We start from the raw sequence: 19,026 nt of genomic DNA on the forward strand, positions 1-19,026 counted from the left end.
AGTGTGTTAACTACTGAAACGGGGTCAGGCGGTCAGTAGGATATACCTACCACCTAACACACTGAACAGACGGCTCCAGTACCAACAGATCCCATCTGTTGGTCGGATGTGCCTCTGAGACTCTCGTCAGAATGATTCTCAGAACAAGACGTCTGGCTCTGGAAGTCGAATTGAAGCTCTCACTAGCACTAGATTGCTCTGATCAGAGCAAGATACAATCCTCTGTCATTGTCAAGGCTAGGATGAGGGCAGAATAATAGGATTTCGAAAGTAGTGTCTGAGTGGACGTAGGAATGAACCGCATAATTGAAGGGCTAGCTAACTAGAATAGAAAACAAAAGTCAAGTTGATTGAATAAGATGATGAAAAGAGATGACGAGTTGTTGAAAGTCGTCTGTCACTACCGTGTTCCTTAAGTGAGGGAGACAGGGGAGTCCTCCCTAGCCCCCGTCACCTACTTTCCTGACGTCCGGCCTGGCCCCACTACATTCCTCCCTCAGGTTCGTCTTTCTGTCCCCAGAGACAGCCGAACCTGCATGCTTACAAAAATTCCCCTTCACCCAGCGATCGCAGCGTCGGGCTTCGCCCTCTTTTCACCGTAGTCACAGCTCGCTTGTCCGCTTGGGGTTGTGACGTCCCCTTGGCAGCTCACTCGTTGTCAGCCAACTGGGCCTCATAGGCGTCCCAGCCTTTCCATCCATTCGGGAAGCAAGGCAAAGGCCTTCCTCCCATTGTGACCGCAGTGTCCCCTTCCCACCGTACATAGGTGTTCCATTGCCCTCTGATCAGAGCATCCTTGCGCTGCGTTCCCACAGGCGGCCTTGCAATGTCACTCAAGCTGAGGACAGCCGGCTCTCGAATGATCGCAGGCGGGTTTCTGGCCTCTTCGTCCAATTGTATGGCGATGAGAACGAGGTCCCTTGCCGCTCTTGTACTAAGCGCCTGGTTGGCTCTGAAACTGGTGACCATTGTGGCATGTGGCCCATGTTCGGCTGTCGATCGATCCCCGGGGCCTTCGGCAATGCGTGTGGTAACTGCGTAGCCATGGTCGAGGGTGAGAAGTGTACTTTTCGTGATGAAAAGTATGACCATCTCCGCGCCTCTTCAAAGAGGGATCATCCTCTTGTGAGCGACCTCTCTGCTTCCAATTCCCCCACAGTCATGCTCTTTAACCTGGATGCATTCAAACGACTCTCCAGTCGGTACAAAGAACATATCGCCCAGGTTGGTGGCAATGAAGGAGGGGCTCAGAGAGCCAAAGGAAATTCTGGTGGGCAGGGCAAGGGGTTCTGGGGATAAAGCATGTGTTAGTTAGACGTAATGCACTTGCAACGCTGAATCATTCGCGCATATCAACATATTTCCTCCTACTACACGTATAAGTGCTGAAAGTAAGAAAATTCTGTGACTGAAAACGTCTATGAAATGAAACACAAGGACAACATAAGGAAATAGTACGTCTGATCAGACCAAAAGTCCATCACTGTTGACTTTACTGTACCCATCCATCTTCTTATTCGGAATCCTGACCTCGACATTGGTCACGGGCTGTCTGTCGGCTTCAACAAGCCAATCCTCTTGTTTCTCGACTGGTAACTCTTCCACGTCCTTGTAAGTAGATCCCTCACATCCATTCTCGTCTTCTTCACCTAGCCCGTACGCTAGCCAGTTGTCCTCTTTCTCGTCAAGAGGCATCCAAAATCCCCTCTCGTCTTTTCGAAAACGTTTAAGACGGTCTGGAGCGTAGGTGCCTTGAAGTACTGTGCCGTCGATTTCCGTCAGCTAGCAAGTGGAGAGCGGTGATACACTGTGAACAATGTATGGGCCGCGCCATCGGTACGTAAGTTTCACGCTTCTAGACAGGTCGATGTGTCTCATTTTATTCCTGTCTCTCTGATCAGACTTCAGGGCAGCAATTCTCCTCGATTCCGCCAGTCTGCTTGTAGCGAGTTTGACATCTTCCTCGTGTCGTTCAAGTATTCGGATTCTTTTTGAAATCAGGTCGTCCCTTGGCGTGTTAGGCTCCCAGCTCATAATCCTCCACGTCGGGATCGTTGTTTCAATCGGTAGCACAGGGTGGAATCCGAAGGCCATATAGAAAGGGGACAACCCAGTCGGGTTTCGAACAGTGGCCCTATCTGCAAAGACGGCTGTAGTTAGGTGTTTCGACCATCTCGTCCCAGCTCCATCAGTATGTTTCATCAATGCTTTAGTGATTGGTCGATGTCCCACCTCAATGAGTCCTTGTGACTGCGGGTGATACGCTGATCCGATCCTAAGTTTAGATCCAAGGCTTCTGAGCAGTTCAGTGACAAGCCCTCGGTTTTCCGAGCCTCCGTCTGCTCTGATCAGATAGGGGACACCAAAGGTGAGGATGATGCTTTCCCATATCCAGTCTCGAATTGCTCTTGCAACAAGATAACCACTCAGCTCACAACGAGCCTCCGCAATTGCGATGTAGCCATTATCGGTTGGCATGAATTGAACGTCCATTACCCATATAGCAAAGATCTCATTTGGTTGAGAGAAACGATGGCTTTCTACCTCCCTTATATAGGAAGCCTTTTGGCAAGGTGCGCAGGAAGCAAGTGCCTTCTTGATATAGGCGTACATCCCATGCCAGAAATACTGTCTTGCCGCGACTTGGTAAGTAGCGTCTCGTCCACGATGACCCAGTTCTTGATGAAGCGCTTTGATAATGGTCCTCTGGTGTTCAGGGTCGTCGACCACTCGCCGGCGTCCTCAGCTGCCTTTTGCTCGCTTCCAGAGTGTCCTTTCCTGAACCAAGTAGTCAAAGGCTCTATGTTTGAAGCGCTTCTTTGCCTGTCTTGACCCGTGCTTCAGTCGATCATGTATACGGAGCGTTGTGAGGTATTCTGCAATCTCAATTGAGTCTTCAGTCCAGTTGCCGAGGAGGGGGAGTTCAGCATCAGTGGTAATAGGGGCCGCTTGTGCTGTATTATGGATTCTGACACCGATCTGATTCAGTTGGATGTCAATAAAGTCGTCTACTTCTCCCTCCCATTGGTCATCCAACTGATCAGACGAACCAGAAGGCTTGCGCGAGAGTCCATCCGCGATAGTGTGCTTCTTTCCAGGGATGTGTCTGATCTCGAAATCGAAATTTTTGATCCATGCGATCCACCTTATAAGTAGAGATCCAGGGAGATCCGAGGCAGCGTCGTTAATTTGAGCAACAAGGACTTTGGCATCGGTTTCAAGGATAAAATGAACCCCGTAGACATTATTTCGTAGTCGCCGTAATGCCTTCAAGACGCCCCTACACTCGCGTTTTGTGGCATCATAGGTCAACTCTGCCCCTTTCCAAACGCCGCTTTCGTATCTCGCAGGTCTCTCAACTCCGTCAATCAGTTGGCCTAATTGAGCGCCCCATCCTTTGCCGCTTGAATCAACTTTCAGGACAATCATCCCTGCCCCCTCAGAGTAATCCAAAGTTATCAAGACCGGGGCAGTGGTAAGTTTTTCCTTCAGCGTCTCCATAGAAAGCTTCTGATCAGAGCTCCAGTGAAAGGGAATATTCTTCCTGAGGAGCTTCGTGAGCGGCAGTGTAATGTGGGCGTACAGCTCGATCGATATACTGTAGTACACCGTGATCCCTAGAAAGGCGCGGACCTCTGAAACGTCGTTACATCTCTCCCACTCAATGATCTTGATGACCTTGGCCTGATCAGGGGACCTTCCATTGGTTCCGCACACGTACCCTACAATTTTGACAGAGTCCTGGCACCAAATAGTTTTCTCTCCGGAGATAGTTGCTCCCGCCAGTTCGCAGTTAACTAGCACCTTGTCGATGTTAATCAGATGCTCAAGAACCCAGCGACGAATTCCAGGGTAGGCTTCTGTGTGGTCGTGATATGACTTTGGTCCTTTCACTCCAATATCATCCAGGAAGTTCCTCGCTACATTGGGGATAAGATCAAAGAGCATTCGAGCCAGCTGTCGGCAGAAGTGTGCTACAGAATTTGTTGCCCCTTGAGGTAGCCTGGTCGTTCTGTACAGGCCAATGGGAGTCATGAACGAGGTGAAATTGCGGCTCCGTTCGTCAAGGACAGACTGCTCATAACCTGAGAAAAAGTCCATCAAGGTGACTATCTTACACATCGCGAATTCGGAAGCAAATTCGTCAACGTTTTGTGGCATAAACGCATCTCGGATCGTCACTGCGTTCAGCTTCGTAGCTGAGTTGATCAGGCGCAGTCCACCATCCTTCTTCTTCACAAGGAACCAGGCGTTGCGATAGGGCGCATGGGATTCTTCAAGAAGACCCTTCTCAATCCTGATCCTCAGCATTTCAATGACTTTCTCCGTTAATGCTGCTGGAAAAGGGATGCTTTTTGCTTGCCAGGCTTTATGCGGTACATTCCGAATCACATAATCTGGGCTGATAGAAGGCTTGATTTGACCGATTTCCGAGAAATCCCATGAGATAGCTGCCTCTCTTCTGGTGAGAATTTCCTTGAAGATCTTAGTCTCTTGGTTATTGAGCATGCTTTTGATCTGATCAGAGATCTTCTCCCATCGTGTGGGTGTCAATTGGGTTCCCTGAGGAATTTTCGACCACTTTGGTGTGATCTGTGAAAGTGGTCCGTCTTCATCTTTGGGCCAGATCGTGGATTGTGTTTGTTTCTACTCCTCTTGCTTCCAGTTCAAACTGCCTGGTGGGACAGATTGGTCTTCAGGATCCCCATCAACAGGGTGGACCTTCACCCCTTTTGGCTTGTACAACGTGTTAATTCCAGCAGTGATCTCATCCTTCATCTGATCATCAGGCACTTGTCTTAAGAGCCGTCTTAGTAGCTTCCGAACCCTCTTAGTTGATGGGTTTGCGATAATAGTTTCGTCCGGGTCTAAGTTGAGGAGTTGTGAGGTCGAGATACCGGGGTCCTGATTAGTTTCGTCAAAGTGAAGGACTGACGCCTGATTGGAGTTCGTATTTGATTCGGTCGGCCTCTAATCAGACTGATCGTGTTTCGTTTTAGGCCTCAGAAGGCCGGCAACGCGGCCAAGGCTACCGGCTGTCCGTTTTCCGGAATATCCATGACATCCTTCAGGGCGCGCTTTGAATCTTCCACAGTTCCCAGAGGTACAACGATTTTCGTTGAGCCAAAAATCAGGTTGCCAATAATAGTGGAATGCTCAAAAGCGAAATACATCCTTGCTCTTATGATGAAATTCATGCCTAGTAGAAGAGGCTGAGAGGCAAGTTCATCATCAATGACGTACAAGGGGACCTTGATACACCTTCCTGCTAGCCATATCAGAGCCTCAACGACTCCTCGGAACATTGTTCGTTCTTCAAGGCTACTAGTAAAGCTTCGAATAGTGACTTTCGTTGCCCTCATCACGAGTTTGTGCTTGTAGACATAGGAGAGACAGATAACACTGGTCTCAGCTCCAGTGTCAACAATTCCAGTGATAGGGGGTCTCTTTACCGGTTGGTCTGATTCTTACTGCTATTCGGAGTAGAGGTGCAATGTAATCCGTCACCTTCCCCAAGTTTGCTGCTTCGGTACTCGACTGATCAGATGTAGCCACATTAACTTGTGCTAGCGCATTATGGGTGTTGACGCCTGGTGGTTCTGGGGCCTGCGCTTCCTCCCTGGCGAGATAGACAACTTCATCCCAGGATTTAGGATTGGTCGCGCCCTTCGCAGCCGTGGCTCGCTTCAGTCCTTCGACGAATTCGGGGCAGAACTTGCAACAGTCCTCCCAAGTGATCTTGAAGTTTGTCTTCAAATTCTCGCTGACTTTGTCGGTCCAGAATTCCACAGCAGTTGAATTCAGAGTCCCTTCAGTAGTGCCTCTTTCAGTAGCGGAAGGCTTAATAGGCTCTGAAATTGACTCAGTTGGCGAGGAATCATCCGTAGCAGTCTGATCAGATGAATTGCTTGACGTATTGCCTGGCGTATGTTCAGCTTCAGGGTCCTCAGAAAAGAACGCTCTTTTAGCTCTCTTCGTATGCCTAGGTAGCAGCCCAGTTCCTCGACGTTTTTCCGCGAGTGCAACCTCGGTTTCACCAACGTCTCCTAGTTCCTCGATGATTGATCCGGTAAGGATTTCCGTGACAGGTCTGTCAACTGATCGGGCCAAAGGTTCCCATGCGTAGTCTCTCACGGGCTTTTCGAGAAAGAATTCTTCTCCTTCAGGACCGAGTATCGAATTCACGTTCACACCCGCTGATGGTACTGCAGCTGGAGTGGGAGGTCGAGCCAGGGAAGGCTGGGGCTGATAACGATTCTGAGATGGAGGAGTGGCGCCCATAGTAGGTCCACTTGACGCATGGTTGTAATCCCGCCTGAGGTAGTAAGTCGCAAGTTCTTTCAGTTTTGGATCAAGGTTATTCGATATAACCCAGTCGCACACTTCCTTTAGAATAGGCTTGCCTTCTCCTTTGGCTTTTCTCTCAATCGAGGTTGGTACCTGGATTGTGGTCTTTCGCTCATAATCGCCGCCGAGAAAGTAAGCTCTGTGCATAGGATCCCATCGAAGAAAGCCGTCACGATTCAAGTCCTTCAGCCGAGTACATCGTGAAACAAGATGACCAGGCGTAGCGCAGAAGAAACAGTTCCCAGTTGTAGACCCCCAGCGATTTGGATGTGTACGATACTGTCCAGTCTTGTGGTCGTACAATGTGCCCTGAGTGTTTTCTTGAGCCCTAACAGCATTTACTTGAGCCTGGTGGTGATGATTGCTGTGCTGGGCTTCGTTTTGCAACGCAGGTGGCTGATAACCCCAAGGCTGCTGCGGTTGATATGCAGTTCTTAACTCGTCCATCTGGTGTCTCTGATCAGACGGGACCTACTTGGTTTAATCGTATTTCTAAGGCTCGGATCTTCTCTGTGAGGGCATCCACATCTGGCTGACTGAACCGTGGAGCTCTCTGTTGCTGCGGTTCTTGGACAGTATGAGCAGTTGGTACCCATATTTCGGTGGCTCTCTCAGAAACGGCAGACGCAAAGTACTCAGGGCTTCTTCTTCCTCCCTGATCAGAGAACAAACTCCCCTCTCCTCGTTTCATGTGGTTGTCCAGGCTAATCTTAGTTTTCGCCCATCCTCGGACCAATTCCTGGGCTAAGCGGTACTCCATCTTAAAGATCCCTTCGTACGTCATTTTGGCTTTTCTTAAGATGTCCTCGAGGCTGTGGCTGTGGATTCCCTCAAACAAGCCTCGAGTGCAGTCAAGGTCGCTTGGGACTCGAGCAGTACCCTTCGTCTCACTAACTCGGATATTATGATCAAGACAGTACGTGTAGATTTTCGACGGGTTTGACCGCGGGGGCTGGTTTTCGAGCTCTTTGAGGCTATCATAAGCGCTTCTGAGTTGTCTGGGGTCTCTGATTGCGAAGGTATTTTTCAGAGCCGTTACCCCGGCGCTCCAACTGTCAAGTTGATCGATCGCAGCCTCCACCCTTTTCTGGTGCGTCTTGTCCTTGGTCCAGTATTGGATTTCGGCAATTCTTTGAGCATCACTGAGTCCAGCCCTGTCGAAAATACGAGCGACTTGTTCGATCCAGTCGGATACGCCATCACCGTCAAAACGGAGGTGTGGGTACTGCGCCACATCAGGAATAGTACATGGTATAGCAAAGGTTTGAGCCATCTGGATCGATTTCTCGGCGATCTTAGCGGGAATGGTCTGATCAGACCTAGGTGAACAACCAAATTCACAATCGAGGACGTCGTCGTTTGATACGGTTGTTACCGTTTCACTCGTTGTTGATGTGATAGTCGGCTTTTCTGTGTTGGCTATCGGGATTGAGAGTCTTGTGATGCTCTCTTTCTGCTTATCATATCCCTGTTCTTCAGACATGTAAGCGTTTTTAAATAGGATTTGCGTCGTTTGCTGTGCGATCCCTTTCTTAGTTTCGAAGAACTGTTCCCTCTTAGGAACTATTCTTCCAGGTGTCCTGTTCCAATAGTCGTGTCTTTGTGTCTGAGCCTCTCTGTTTCTTCAGAAAAAGAATGCCGAAGCCATGGTGTCCGGGCCCAATCCCGTACTACTCTTGCTTCCATTTCCTTCTTCTTATATTCCTCGGTCCTGTGCCGTTCGTTGTCTCTCTCGGTCTCGGTTTCTTTTCTTACATCATATCTCTGTATCTTCTTATCTTCCAGATATAAGTTCAAAAGCTCCATGCCAAGTCTCAATATCTTGATTGAAGCCAAACTTAGTTTCCAAAGTTCACGGCCAATTTCGGCTGTTACTTTCCAGACCTCATCGTTCCTGAAAACCCATATGAAGTGCCGAATAGATTCCATCCATGGCCTGTTGATAATACCATCGCAGCTTCGAGGTCCCAAGCCCATCGGTCTGATCACTGCAGCATTGCTTCGGCAGGCTCGGAAGCTTGTACTTCCTCTTCGAATTCCCATATTTTCTGTCCTTATCGTTGTCTCATAGCCAGAAACTTTGGGGTCCCGCTCTTCTAAGTTTTGCTGTCTTGACTCCATTCCCGAAGCTTCCGTTTCTTCCGTGTCCTCAGTGGAAGCCTTTGGGGGTCTTCATCATTCCCTCTTCGCGACTAATCGATTGTCTTCAATAATCGCGATTTGGAAAAGAGATCCTGAAGAGTGCAGTCCGCTGAGCGAGAGATTCAGTGCCGTGAAGCCTCCGAATTGTGTAGCCTCCCTCTGATCACCATTGAAACGGGGTCAGGCGGTCAGTAGGATATACCTACCACCTAACACACTGAACAGACGGCTCCAGTACCAACAGATCCCATCTGTTGGTCGGATGTGCCTCTGAGACTCTCGTCAGAATGATTCTCAGAACAAGACGTCTGGCTCTGGAAGTCGAATTGAAGCTCTCACTAGCACTAGATTGCTCTGATCAGAGCAAGATACAATCCTCTGTCATTGTCAAGGCTAGGATGAGGGCAGAATAATAGGATTTCGAAAGTAGTGTCTGAGTGGACGTAGGAATGAACCGCATAATTGAAGGGCTAGCTAACTAGAATAGAAAACAAAAGTCAAGTTGATTGAATAAGATGATGAAAAGAGATGACGAGTTGTTGAAAGTCGTCTGTCACTACCGTGTTCCTTAAGTGAGGGAGACAGGGGAGTCCTCCCTAGCCCCCGTCACCTACTTTCCTGACGTCCGGCCTGGCCCCACTACACTACTATACGATCGGCTAATAACAGCGGTCTGCGTATAGCTATTTCAAATAAAAGAGATAGCGCGCTAAACTCGCTACTTAGAATCTACCGTAATCTTATACGTAGTTAAGAAATAGAAGGGTGAAGTTAAGTGGTAGGTTATGTTTACGTTGTAATTTCCCCTATAAATAGGGGGTTTTATGCAAAAGGTAGCCAATGCGGTTAGATGAGAACGCCGCGACCTTTTTACTACTAAGTCGTAGATCCAAACTCAGTAGCATCGGTTGGATCGACTTTTGTATAACTAATTCACATGGGTGCGTTGAACGGTCCCACTTGCCATTGAATGTTGAACTAAACCTGGCGTATTTTCCCCTGTGTCCTCCCCTCCACTGCCATTCTTCACTCTTTCCACTTCTCTTTCTCACGGTTCTCCCCAGATCTCATCCGCGACCTGCCTGACCAGTTTCAACTTGTTTTTCTCGTCTTCAAGGGTTAACGGGTATCCGCTCTCGTGCGTGCTGAAGCCACATTGGGGGCTGATGCAGACCCTCTTTAACGCCTCCTCACGAGTCTGGGAGCTTCCCTCGGCAATAGCGTCGGCCGCCTTATAGATTCTTTCCTTCGTGGCCTCCTTATCCTCAAGCTCCGCGACCTTGGTACTGATGACGCCAACAACCACATTTTTGTTCTTTGGCAGGTACTTCAGGGGCTCGAAGCCTCCGGACCGCTCAGTGTCGTACTCGAGGTAGAATGTGTTGACGTTGAGGTTCTCAAACAGCTTCTTGGCAATAATATCATATGCTCCTTCGGCAAAGTGTCGGCCACCGATGAAGTTTCCTCGGCAGAGATGGATGCCAGTGTGGAAGTCGGCGGGAAGCTTGCTGAGGGCATCATTATATAGCTTGATGTAAGCATCCAGTAGATCTTCAACGGTGCCAATATTGTCCTTGTCCTCTTCCCATCCCTGTCGGAACTTTTGAGAGCAGAAATCTGTGGTTTTGATGTTAGATCAGGTCTTGGATGAGGTTCAGAATACTCACAAGCCATGCCGGGGTCGTCAAACTGTACGTTCCTCAGACCTAGTTTGTATAGCTGGTCGAGTTCGGCTTGGTAAACCTTGGCGACATCGGCGAAATATTCTGCATCATTTGCATATGCATCCTGGGTGTATGCTCGCCCTTGCTTGTATCTCATGTGAAACCAAGCCGGCGTGATCATGGTGAGCTTGATGTTACCCCATTCGCTTTCAGGGACAAAAGATTGCGCAAGCTTCAGCTCGTGGAGGTTTGATACCGACTTCTCCGGGTTGTGGGACAGCTTGCTGCCGGCAATGACAGAGTCCCCCGGCATGACCTTGCGGTCCTTCTCGATGAGACTCACCACATCTGGGTGGTACAGTCGGAACATGCCGGCCTCTGCATCCTGCAACTTGGAGGTACCCTCGAACTCGTCCCACATGAGGCCCCAGAAACGTGTGCGAACAAATTCACCATCGGTGACAGCCTTGAGACCGAGCTCCTGCTGCAACTTGATAACATCGCCAACGGCCTCCTTCTCAACCGCAGGCAGTCCAGCCTCTTCGGCTGAGAGACCATTCTCCCGAATGTTGGTGCGTACTGCCAAGAGTTTCTCAGGACGCAAGAGCGAGCCCATGTGCTCAGCCCTGAAGGGCGGGGCACTGTGAAGTTGACCAGCCATCCTTGCCGTCGTTTGATGATTGATAGTCCACAAACGTGATTTAGTGGGTTCGTATGGGGGGTAATGAAGTCACAGACAAGGAGAGAATTGTGTTAAATGGTCATCAAGGTGTGTGGGATTGATTGTGTTAACTCTGGGAAGGAAAATCATCGTTCGTTTTGCAGTGGTGCGGGGAACCTCTTCCCCGTAGCGCTGTATCATCGGCCCGGCTATTATCGACGATATCTCACTGCAGCATCGGCAGATTTAACAGCCTCCGCGTAACTGTGGAGAACCTGAAGATAATAGTGGATTTGTGGAATCAATCGTGCCTCGTCGTGAATTAGTGGTGTTTATGGGTTTCACGGGCTGTATACTCCTTTACTCCCAGGCCTTGGATAAGTTAGCAAGTGGAGAGAAGAATTGCCGCAAGTACAAGACTTGCATAAAAACAGTTTTTCTTTTCTTCGAATCTCCTTGCTTATACTGTCCTATGCAAACCAATGGCTTATGAAGACAGTAGGTAAAACCCAAAGTATAGCGGTGCTTATGATGGTGCACATGAGCATCTCACTTGTGGCCTTTCGATGATGTAGGTATCATGCTGTCAATCTTATATGATTTCCACTCTTGATTTCGTGAATGTGAACCTACACTCTTGTAAATATGCATTGTGGAGGGTTATTGAACCATGTATTTAAGCAAGCACTCATCGAGTTTATGGATTTCCTCTAGATTAAACTTATATAATCTTCAACAGTCGATGGCGTCACTCTTCCCACGGTATGGCTCTCACAGTCGCCTAAATTTCCTAGTTATAATAGGAGACGATGAAATGGATCTGCTGGTGGTACGTCAACTACCTAAAAAGGTGCTCATGGATATCATGTACACATCATATTGAACGCGTCGCGGATATTCATCGTTCTCATCAACTCGGCTCTTTCCAGCCAACATTACCAACATGGATATTCACCGTACGGACCCTGGCCGTGGATGAAAAGGGCTTCACAACACGCGTTCCTGGTTTTTGGCTACTGTGCCTTGTGTCACTCGAAATGCCAAGAAAGATGAGGTGAAAGCACGACCCGACGTGCCCTACTTGCACTGATCTGGCTGCAGACCCAAACACTGGGCCTGCCTCTTTTCTGACTCAGCGTACGCCCTCAGCAGCTGAGAAGGTCTGCATTGGCCGTGAGGTTTCGTTACATTGTGTGCGTACAAGACTATCACACGGAAAGACATACACGAATGGATGAGAGACCTCACTGTCTAGTACAAGAGCATCGTATGCGGACACTTCAGTTGCCATATAAGGGACATGATACCTGATGAAAGCGCGGATGGGGTAATACAATAAACCATGTCCTCCAGACAGGTGACGAAAAGCTAGACGAATCTACCAGCTTGTGGCGATGGACAAACGCCGCTTTTCCCGACGAACGGGGACTGTCACTGCCAATGCCCTGCGTCAGGCTCTAGAGGTCCTCCGGTGGAAAGTATGGCGGTGCCTGCAAGACCCGCCTGCGTAATTTTCACCTATGTGATCGTTCGACCGCAACAAATGCACCTGTATGGCATACCCTGGCTCCGACGCTTCCAACGGGCAATTCAAAATCGAACGAGGAAGAGTCAAGTTCATAAAGCCTGACTGCTGTCGGGTTGGGGGCAGCGAGTCGGTGTTGTGGAGCAACCAGTCGACAAACAAGCATTACTGTCCCGTAAAGCACGAACTGCCTGTTTTTACAAAATTATGCGTTTCGGGTAGTTAGCAGTAAATCCAACTAAAAAGTCACTAACCTCACCTAAACTCACTATGATCTCCAGTTAGTCAACATCACCGGCGTTTACTTACTAATCTAATCACTAACAACTAAGGTGGGGTTAGTCCGACCCTTAGGGCTGTCAGCAAAAGAATGTATTTATTTGAAAAGAGCGTCGTGGATAGCTCCAAGAAATTCCAAAAATATGAGACTAGTGTCTTGACAGAAACCATCAGACTCCACATCGAACTCATCGCCAGCAATTGGAATGATTGAAACCCGTGAAATCAGAAGGCGTATTTGTATGTTTCTAGACCCTTACTTACCCACTTTACAAGACGCCAGGCAAGACTACACAGGGAGTAGAGGTTTCGCGAGAGCCGAACATGTGCCACAACTTGGCTCACAATGTCTGCTAATGTGGTAACGCACTGATCCTTAACAAGACCATCATCGTCAATGCGATTTTTGTTGGGTCTCAAAACGTAATCGCATGAAAAACCTTATCTCTCGATATGATAGCGACGGCACAACACAATCCTTGACTAGAAAGAGGGACAGCCAAATTAAACGAGGCTGGCATATAAATTCTGGAATAGCCAAAAACAATCCACCTACAAGTGGATTGGCCTGGTCGGGTTGCTGCGCAGTATTTCAGGAAGGAGCTAACCTGGAATGTCCGTTATGCGAGTTATACTGTGGCTTATCATTCGGCTGATCTTGGGAGACATTTGCGCTCACAATACGCGTGGTGGAAGATTACCGAACTTCAAGAAAGCCTGCGTAATCTAGACAGAGGTGACGGTAAGTGATGGCTCTGCGATTTCACAATCGGCGTCCGCCATTACAGTGGTCATATGCAGTCAAAACGGGCCGAGCAAGGATATACTGTCAACACCGGTAGGCTTCTCCGTTGATGCATCATGAGCCCTCAGTTTGCCGCACTTGCATGGTCAGTGTGTTTGTGCCGTTGAAGGTACCATGCTGCATTTCGGGTGTGACCCAGTTGGGGCGATTGGTGGTCATTGACCACAAACAAATACATGTGATTGTTTGCTCTCTATGAGAAATGGATGCGGCAGTTCCCCGACGCACCCATGATCAGATACGTATCTTTTGCTGGCAATGAAACCTGGGTGTGCAACAGCGTCAGTCACAAGGTGGTGCTACAGACATGTTGCTATTCATTCGGTAAACCCGAGAAATCGCTTCGCATTGCCGAACAGATCACGGGAAAGGGCCTCCTGACGATGGAATTCGACCATCATACAATCATCGTAAGATGCTGACTGGCTTGTTTTCCTTCACTAACATCCGGAAATTGGAGCCGGTCGTCAAGACCAAGGCACAAGAGACGAGCGTCGTGCTCACCCATGTCCTCAACACTCAAGGGGAATTACTGGAGTCATCTATGCTTGCGACAACTTCGCCAAGGCCACGCTCGACATCATGGGTATCACCGTGCTTGGTATCAACTTTAACAAATTTGCGCCCGATGCAACGGAAGGAAGAGGGGGAGGGGACCAAGTCTTATACCAAGTTTTACTTCGCATATCGCAACATGTTGACACAGGGTCTGTTGGTTAGAACTCTGATGTTTGTAAACCGGTCGTTTCTGGTGCGATGACTGCCGCTTCAGGCAAATCGCGACTTCGTGAACGCAGCATCTTTCGTCGAAAGGTACCTTGGGAGCCTTTCTGCGTCGGCGTCGCTCTGAGATCACAGACGCCATGAATGCTGGCAAATACCAAAAACAGGAATCGCAGAATCTCTTGACGTTCGTTGCGGAGTAGAGCATGCCTAGAGGTATGACTGAGGATATTACCGAGGATGAGTTCGTGGGCCATGTGCATTACCAATTAGCATTGCCTGCAGTGATGGCCATGCCACAAACTTTCCTCAAGTTCTTTGACTAATGCGATTTCCCCCGTCAAATCTTCTACAGTTCATGATTGCCAGACATGAAACATCCGCTAATATGCTATCATGGAGTCTGTATATCATGGCCACGAAACCTGAAATACAGGACAATACAGGACGCGCTGCGCAGAGGGATTCTAGCTCTCGTAGTCGATTATCCAGATCCAGACCTCAGTTCTATTGACAAGTTGACGTATCTCGAAAACTTCATCAAAGAGGCAATACGCATCTATTCTCCCTGTTGGTACCATCAAATCTAAAATTCCTCGTCTCTAACTCTGTCTAGCTGTCACAGTCCACCGCGAAGCCGTCGTTGATCTGGATATTGAAGGAAACCATGTCCGCAAAGGGAGCAACTCTCCGAGTCCATATATTCCTTGCTTGTCTTCTCTTATGGGTGACAAAATAACAAGCAGTCCCGCTTAAAAAAATGACTTTGGCCTCATGAACGATATACGCAGTCACTGACGCTGAGGGGCAAACAGGGAACCGCATTTGACATTGCCCCTTGTACCTCCATGCTCAACCCACTGACCTGGGGACCCGATGTCGACAAGGTGGATCCAAGGCGCTGGGAACACATGGACGAACATTTCCCACCCTACGCATACAACGCTTTCTCCAATGGTCCCAAAATATGCATTGGTAGATCGCTGGCGTTCAAGATGAAGATAAACTGGGTCGAGATCGTGCGAAACTTCAGATTCTTGAGCGTGGAGAAATCTTTCACGTTTGAGAATCCCAGCTTCGTCCTGCGGCCAAATACCATGGAGATCTGCTTCGAGAAGCTTGCGGCTTGATGGCCGTGGAGTGGATGATGGCTGTCGATGATGTGAAGCTGGACAGGCCGAGGTAAAATGAGTATGTCTATGCATTGGGATCAAGCTTGATTGGGATTAGGGAGACAAGCATGTAGCTCACGACCTAAAAATGCGAGTGTGATAGTGCTGCATGCATCAAGCACGTCGTCGTCTTTATAACCAAGTACTCCAATCGCTGCAAGCCTAGTGCACCCACCAACTACGGGGAGGAGTGGTCTGCTATATTTTAGGAGTAATCCTCGTCTCTTCGACTGAACACAAGACTGGTAAACTAGAATCTGTACATGTATCATACTTCGGCAGCTCTTGCTGATACTAACATTCTATAGCATATAAGATCTAAAGCTTATATATACGCGTGGTAACGATCGACCATATATCGCAACTAGGTATTCCCAATAACTGCCATGCCAATGGGCCTAAACACCATGTCAGCTCGTAGGGCGACCCAATCACAATCTGATCGAACAAGGCCCAGTCGAGGCCCCGACTCGTAAAATTATGTCCAGCATTCGTCGATCAGCGCCTTAGTCAGATCGACTGGCCGTCAAGCACTGCGCACTCTATTTGAATTGAAAAAAAAACAAATATATGTATGCCTCAAAGAAACGTGACTGCCATGGCCAGCAAACAGATAACAGGGGTGAAAGCTGTCCCTGATATCGTCATGGCACCACTGATGATGACATTCGACGGAACAGCAGTCATGCTGCTGACGGCTGAGCCAGTGGTGCTCGCGAGGTAGGTGGCCGTCAGCACCCATGTGGAACCGGCAGATTCGGAGGCAACCAGCAAAGTCGGTTGACCACTTACCGCCGTGGGTATAACTTCGGTGCCAGTACTGACGGGGGTTGCCACTGAGGCCAAGTCGGTTGATACACCAGTCCCCGTCCCAGTACCCGTCCCAGTCCCAGTCCCAGTCCCAGTCGTTGTTGCAATCCCAGTCGTCGTTGCAGTCCCAGTTCCAGTCGCCTGAGCTTCCGTAGTTTTCTCAGGGGTCCCCACAGCTCCGTCGGCCGTGTGCGTACGAGTGACATGAGTAGGATATGTTGTGGCTTCCAAAGTAGCTTCATCGGTTGTGGTGGTGGCTGTTGCGATGCGCGTCGCAGTCATCGTCTTGACCACAGGACAGAAGAATTCCAAGCCCTTAAAACCACCGTTCGGAGCTTCACAAGAACCGTCATCTCCACTCGTGGCAGCACCAGGCTCATACGACGTGGTCAAATTTATACATCCCAGGTCGCTGTAGACGTTGAAGGTTGCGGGAGCCCCGCTGTCGCACACCGGGCGCTCGTTCACAATGAAAGATCCATAGGAGCCGGGAAAGATGGACACCGAGTCGGCTCTGGCGCAGTGGTTGATTCCTAGAGTGAAGGGGACGTTGAAAACCGGGGTGGAGCAAGTAGCGCCGGTGAAGAGAGTGATGTTGCCGGTTTGAGCGGTGGCTTTGACCTTGGCCTGAGCAGACTGCACAAGTGTCACGAGGGCGCCGAAAAGGACTGAACTAGCTGGGAGCTTCATGCTCCCAGATGTGTGAGGAAAAGAGCGACAATCTCAAGATTCTAAAAAAAACAATGGTAAAAGGAATGAGTTGCACCGCGATTATGGGAATGATGAAGCGGGGAGAACAACATTTTTGAAACATGGAGAATCTCCTGAGATTAGGCTGATAATCAGTGGGGCGCCTGGGAAAATGGTTAATCCCTGCATATCTTCAATTTTAGTACCTCCTATGCATCGGCGCGTCGTGATCAAGTTTAGAAATGGCAGCCGCGTCGCCCAATTGTGAGGAGCTCGGAGATATCGGTCTCTTGGTAATGCACAAGTTATGCACTGATAGTACTTTTCGGATACTTTGGAAGGTGGCCTACAGGGATCATCGACGGGGCGGCTGCTTTCCATCCGTTCCTATCCAACTCCATTGATAATAATAGATAGAAGTCGCGTCCCTATTGCCATTGCAGGTCGAATCTCCGACGCGCAAAGAGCATGACCGGCACATCAAATTACCCTAGCTAGCAACAAGGTCTAGACCACATTCTCACAATCTGATGCCGTCACATTACATGCGATTGCAGATGCTTCAGAATGACTGACCTCCAGATTCATTATCACACTGGGCTTCGTGCGCATTCGGATTCACGCCCCGTGTATTGATATTGATGGAAGGGGCATCCCGCACTACGTCATCGCCCTCCATTGGCTATTTACCAACAAACGCCCTGTACACTTCGCTCATCCTAAGCTGTCTCCAACATTCAAGCATTCATTCCGACCCCCAAATCACGGAACAGAAATCAATCATGGCAGAAATTGCAGCTGGAGCCGTCGTGGCCGAGCAGGTCGCATCTACCGCAGCTTATGCCGGTGCAGCAGGTTACGCTTTAGCCAAGCCTACCAATGAGCTGAAGGTAAGCTTCACTCAGATTGCAGCTACGTCGCCAGACGCAACCAGGTACGCAATCATACCGACGTACCCTGTATTTTCAGAAAACTGACCCATACAGCACCTCGTTTGCCCGCTCTAACCACACTTTCACCGTCATGGGCTCCAAAGCCTACCTCTTTGGCGGCCAGACCAGCGAGGGCAAGCTAGCGAGCAACAGCATACACTCGTTCTCCCTGGCGAAGAATTCAGACTCGGACTACCATCTTGCTCCTGCGATACCTCTCGGTGATGGCGGTCGTGTGCCCGAGCCGAGAATGAACCACTCTGCATGCGCCTTCAACAGCTGCGTTGCCATCTATGGCGGCTGCGACGCGTCTGGTTACTTGATCGATGACCCCAGCATCTGGCTATACGAGACAGAGAAGTCGGTTTGGCACGCCATGCCGACAAATACAGCCGAAGGTCCAAATATGCGGTCAGGAGCCAAACTATTCTCGCACGGCAATAGGTTCATTTTATACGGAGGAAAGGGTGAAGGGGGCTCACATCTGTCTGAAGTCTGGCACTTTGATACCGTCACCAAGATGTGGAGTCAACTGCCCAGTGCCCCGGTCTCCACCTCGAATGCTGCCATGGGAGGTAGCACACTCTATCTCATTGCCGGTAACGACAATCTCAGCAGTAACTTTCACTACCTAAACACTGAACCAGGTACGGATCATGAGGCGCGGCAATGGGAAACCATTACCTTCCCTACGAATCCCTTGACGCCAGGACCCAAATCGCGTGAGAAGGGGGGCCTGTTGTACATCAACACTGGCTACGGTCGTCAGTACTTGTTGTACTTCTTCGGCGAACGCACCTCAGAAGTGACATCCGCTGAAGAGACACAGGGACCAACACATTGGACTGATATTTGGAGTTTCCAGCTGCCCTCGAGCGATCTCTCAGTGAAGGCTGCCAAGACCCTTTCCGAAGCCATTCAACCTGCGAAGATCAAGGACGCAATCCGTTCCAAGGTTGGCATCGACGGTTCCGGCACTCACACTTGGTCCGAGGTGGAGGTGAAGCCACCCGGTGATATACTGGCGCATGAGGGCAAAGTCCACCCCGGACCGAGAAGTGCGTTCGGCTGTGATGTGCTGGGAGATGGGCGCAGTGTCGTGCTTTGGGGGGGACACAATGCAAAGGGGGAGTGCGAGGGTGACGGTTGGATCATGCAGATAGAGTAGAAGGAGAGGGGGCCGTACCGCAATTGTCATGGAAGCAAATATAGTACAGATCAGCTTTGACAGGCGCCCGCAGGGCATAAGATAGTTACTCATATTTGTGCTATACG

The 19,026-nt window shown here is 49.4% G+C and overlaps 5 protein-coding genes across 5 annotated transcripts; 1 reads left to right on the plus strand and 4 right to left on the minus strand.

Annotated features, from left to right (window-relative positions):
* Positions 1–648: 648 nt before the first annotated feature.
* Positions 649–1,092, minus strand: BCR38DRAFT_490098 (uncharacterized protein; the record flags this gene model as incomplete). The annotated part of the gene is made up of 1 exon (XM_040864477.1): positions 649–1,092. One exon carries the CDS (start codon positions 1,090–1,092, stop codon positions 649–651), a length of 444 nt encoding a protein of 147 aa, XP_040710835.1.
* Positions 1,093–5,003: 3,911 nt separating this feature from the next.
* On the minus strand, positions 5,004–7,831 carry BCR38DRAFT_490100 (uncharacterized protein; the record flags this gene model as incomplete). Its single annotated transcript, XM_040864478.1, has 3 exons — positions 5,004–5,408; positions 5,473–6,762; positions 6,824–7,831. The coding sequence occupies 3 exons, from the start codon at positions 7,829–7,831 to the stop codon at positions 5,004–5,006; spliced, it is 2,703 nt and encodes a 900-aa protein (XP_040710836.1).
* Positions 7,832–9,239: 1,408 nt separating this feature from the next.
* BCR38DRAFT_378420 (uncharacterized protein) lies at positions 9,240–10,962 on the minus strand. Its single transcript, XM_040857376.1, has 2 exons — positions 10,158–10,962; positions 9,240–10,107 (listed from the first exon to the last, which is right to left on the minus strand). The coding sequence occupies exons 1-2, from the start codon at positions 10,813–10,815 to the stop codon at positions 9,539–9,541; spliced, it is 1,227 nt and encodes a 408-aa protein (XP_040710837.1). The 5' UTR covers positions 10,816–10,962; the 3' UTR covers positions 9,240–9,538.
* A 4,936-nt stretch (positions 10,963–15,898) lies between these two features.
* Positions 15,899–16,819, minus strand: BCR38DRAFT_490102 (uncharacterized protein; the record flags this gene model as incomplete). The annotated part of the gene is made up of 1 exon (XM_040864479.1): positions 15,899–16,819. One exon carries the CDS (start codon positions 16,817–16,819, stop codon positions 15,899–15,901), a length of 921 nt encoding a protein of 306 aa, XP_040710838.1.
* Positions 16,820–17,601: 782 nt separating this feature from the next.
* BCR38DRAFT_490103 (uncharacterized protein) lies at positions 17,602–18,919 on the plus strand (the record flags this gene model as incomplete). Its single annotated transcript, XM_040864480.1, has 2 exons — positions 17,602–17,753; positions 17,806–18,919. 2 exons carry the CDS (start codon positions 17,602–17,604, stop codon positions 18,917–18,919), a joined length of 1,266 nt encoding a protein of 421 aa, XP_040710839.1.
* Between the last annotated feature and the right edge of the window lie 107 nt (positions 18,920–19,026).

This window comes from Pseudomassariella vexata (genome assembly GCF_002105095.1).
Source record: "Pseudomassariella vexata strain CBS 129021 chromosome Unknown BCR38scaffold_19, whole genome shotgun sequence".
NCBI classification, from domain to species: Eukaryota; Fungi; Ascomycota; class Sordariomycetes; order Amphisphaeriales; family Pseudomassariaceae; genus Pseudomassariella; species Pseudomassariella vexata.

Bases quoted from the DNA above. Each gene is read 5' to 3' on its own strand.
- BCR38DRAFT_378420 (XM_040857376.1), bottom strand. From the start codon at position 10,815: ATGGCTGGTCAACTTCACAGTGCCCCGCCCTTCAGGGCTGAGCACATG. The intron at 10,108-10,157 runs GTGAGTATTCTG...TCAAAACCACAG, and splicing joins TGACGACCCCGGCATGGCTT to ATTTCTGCTCTCAAAAGTTC.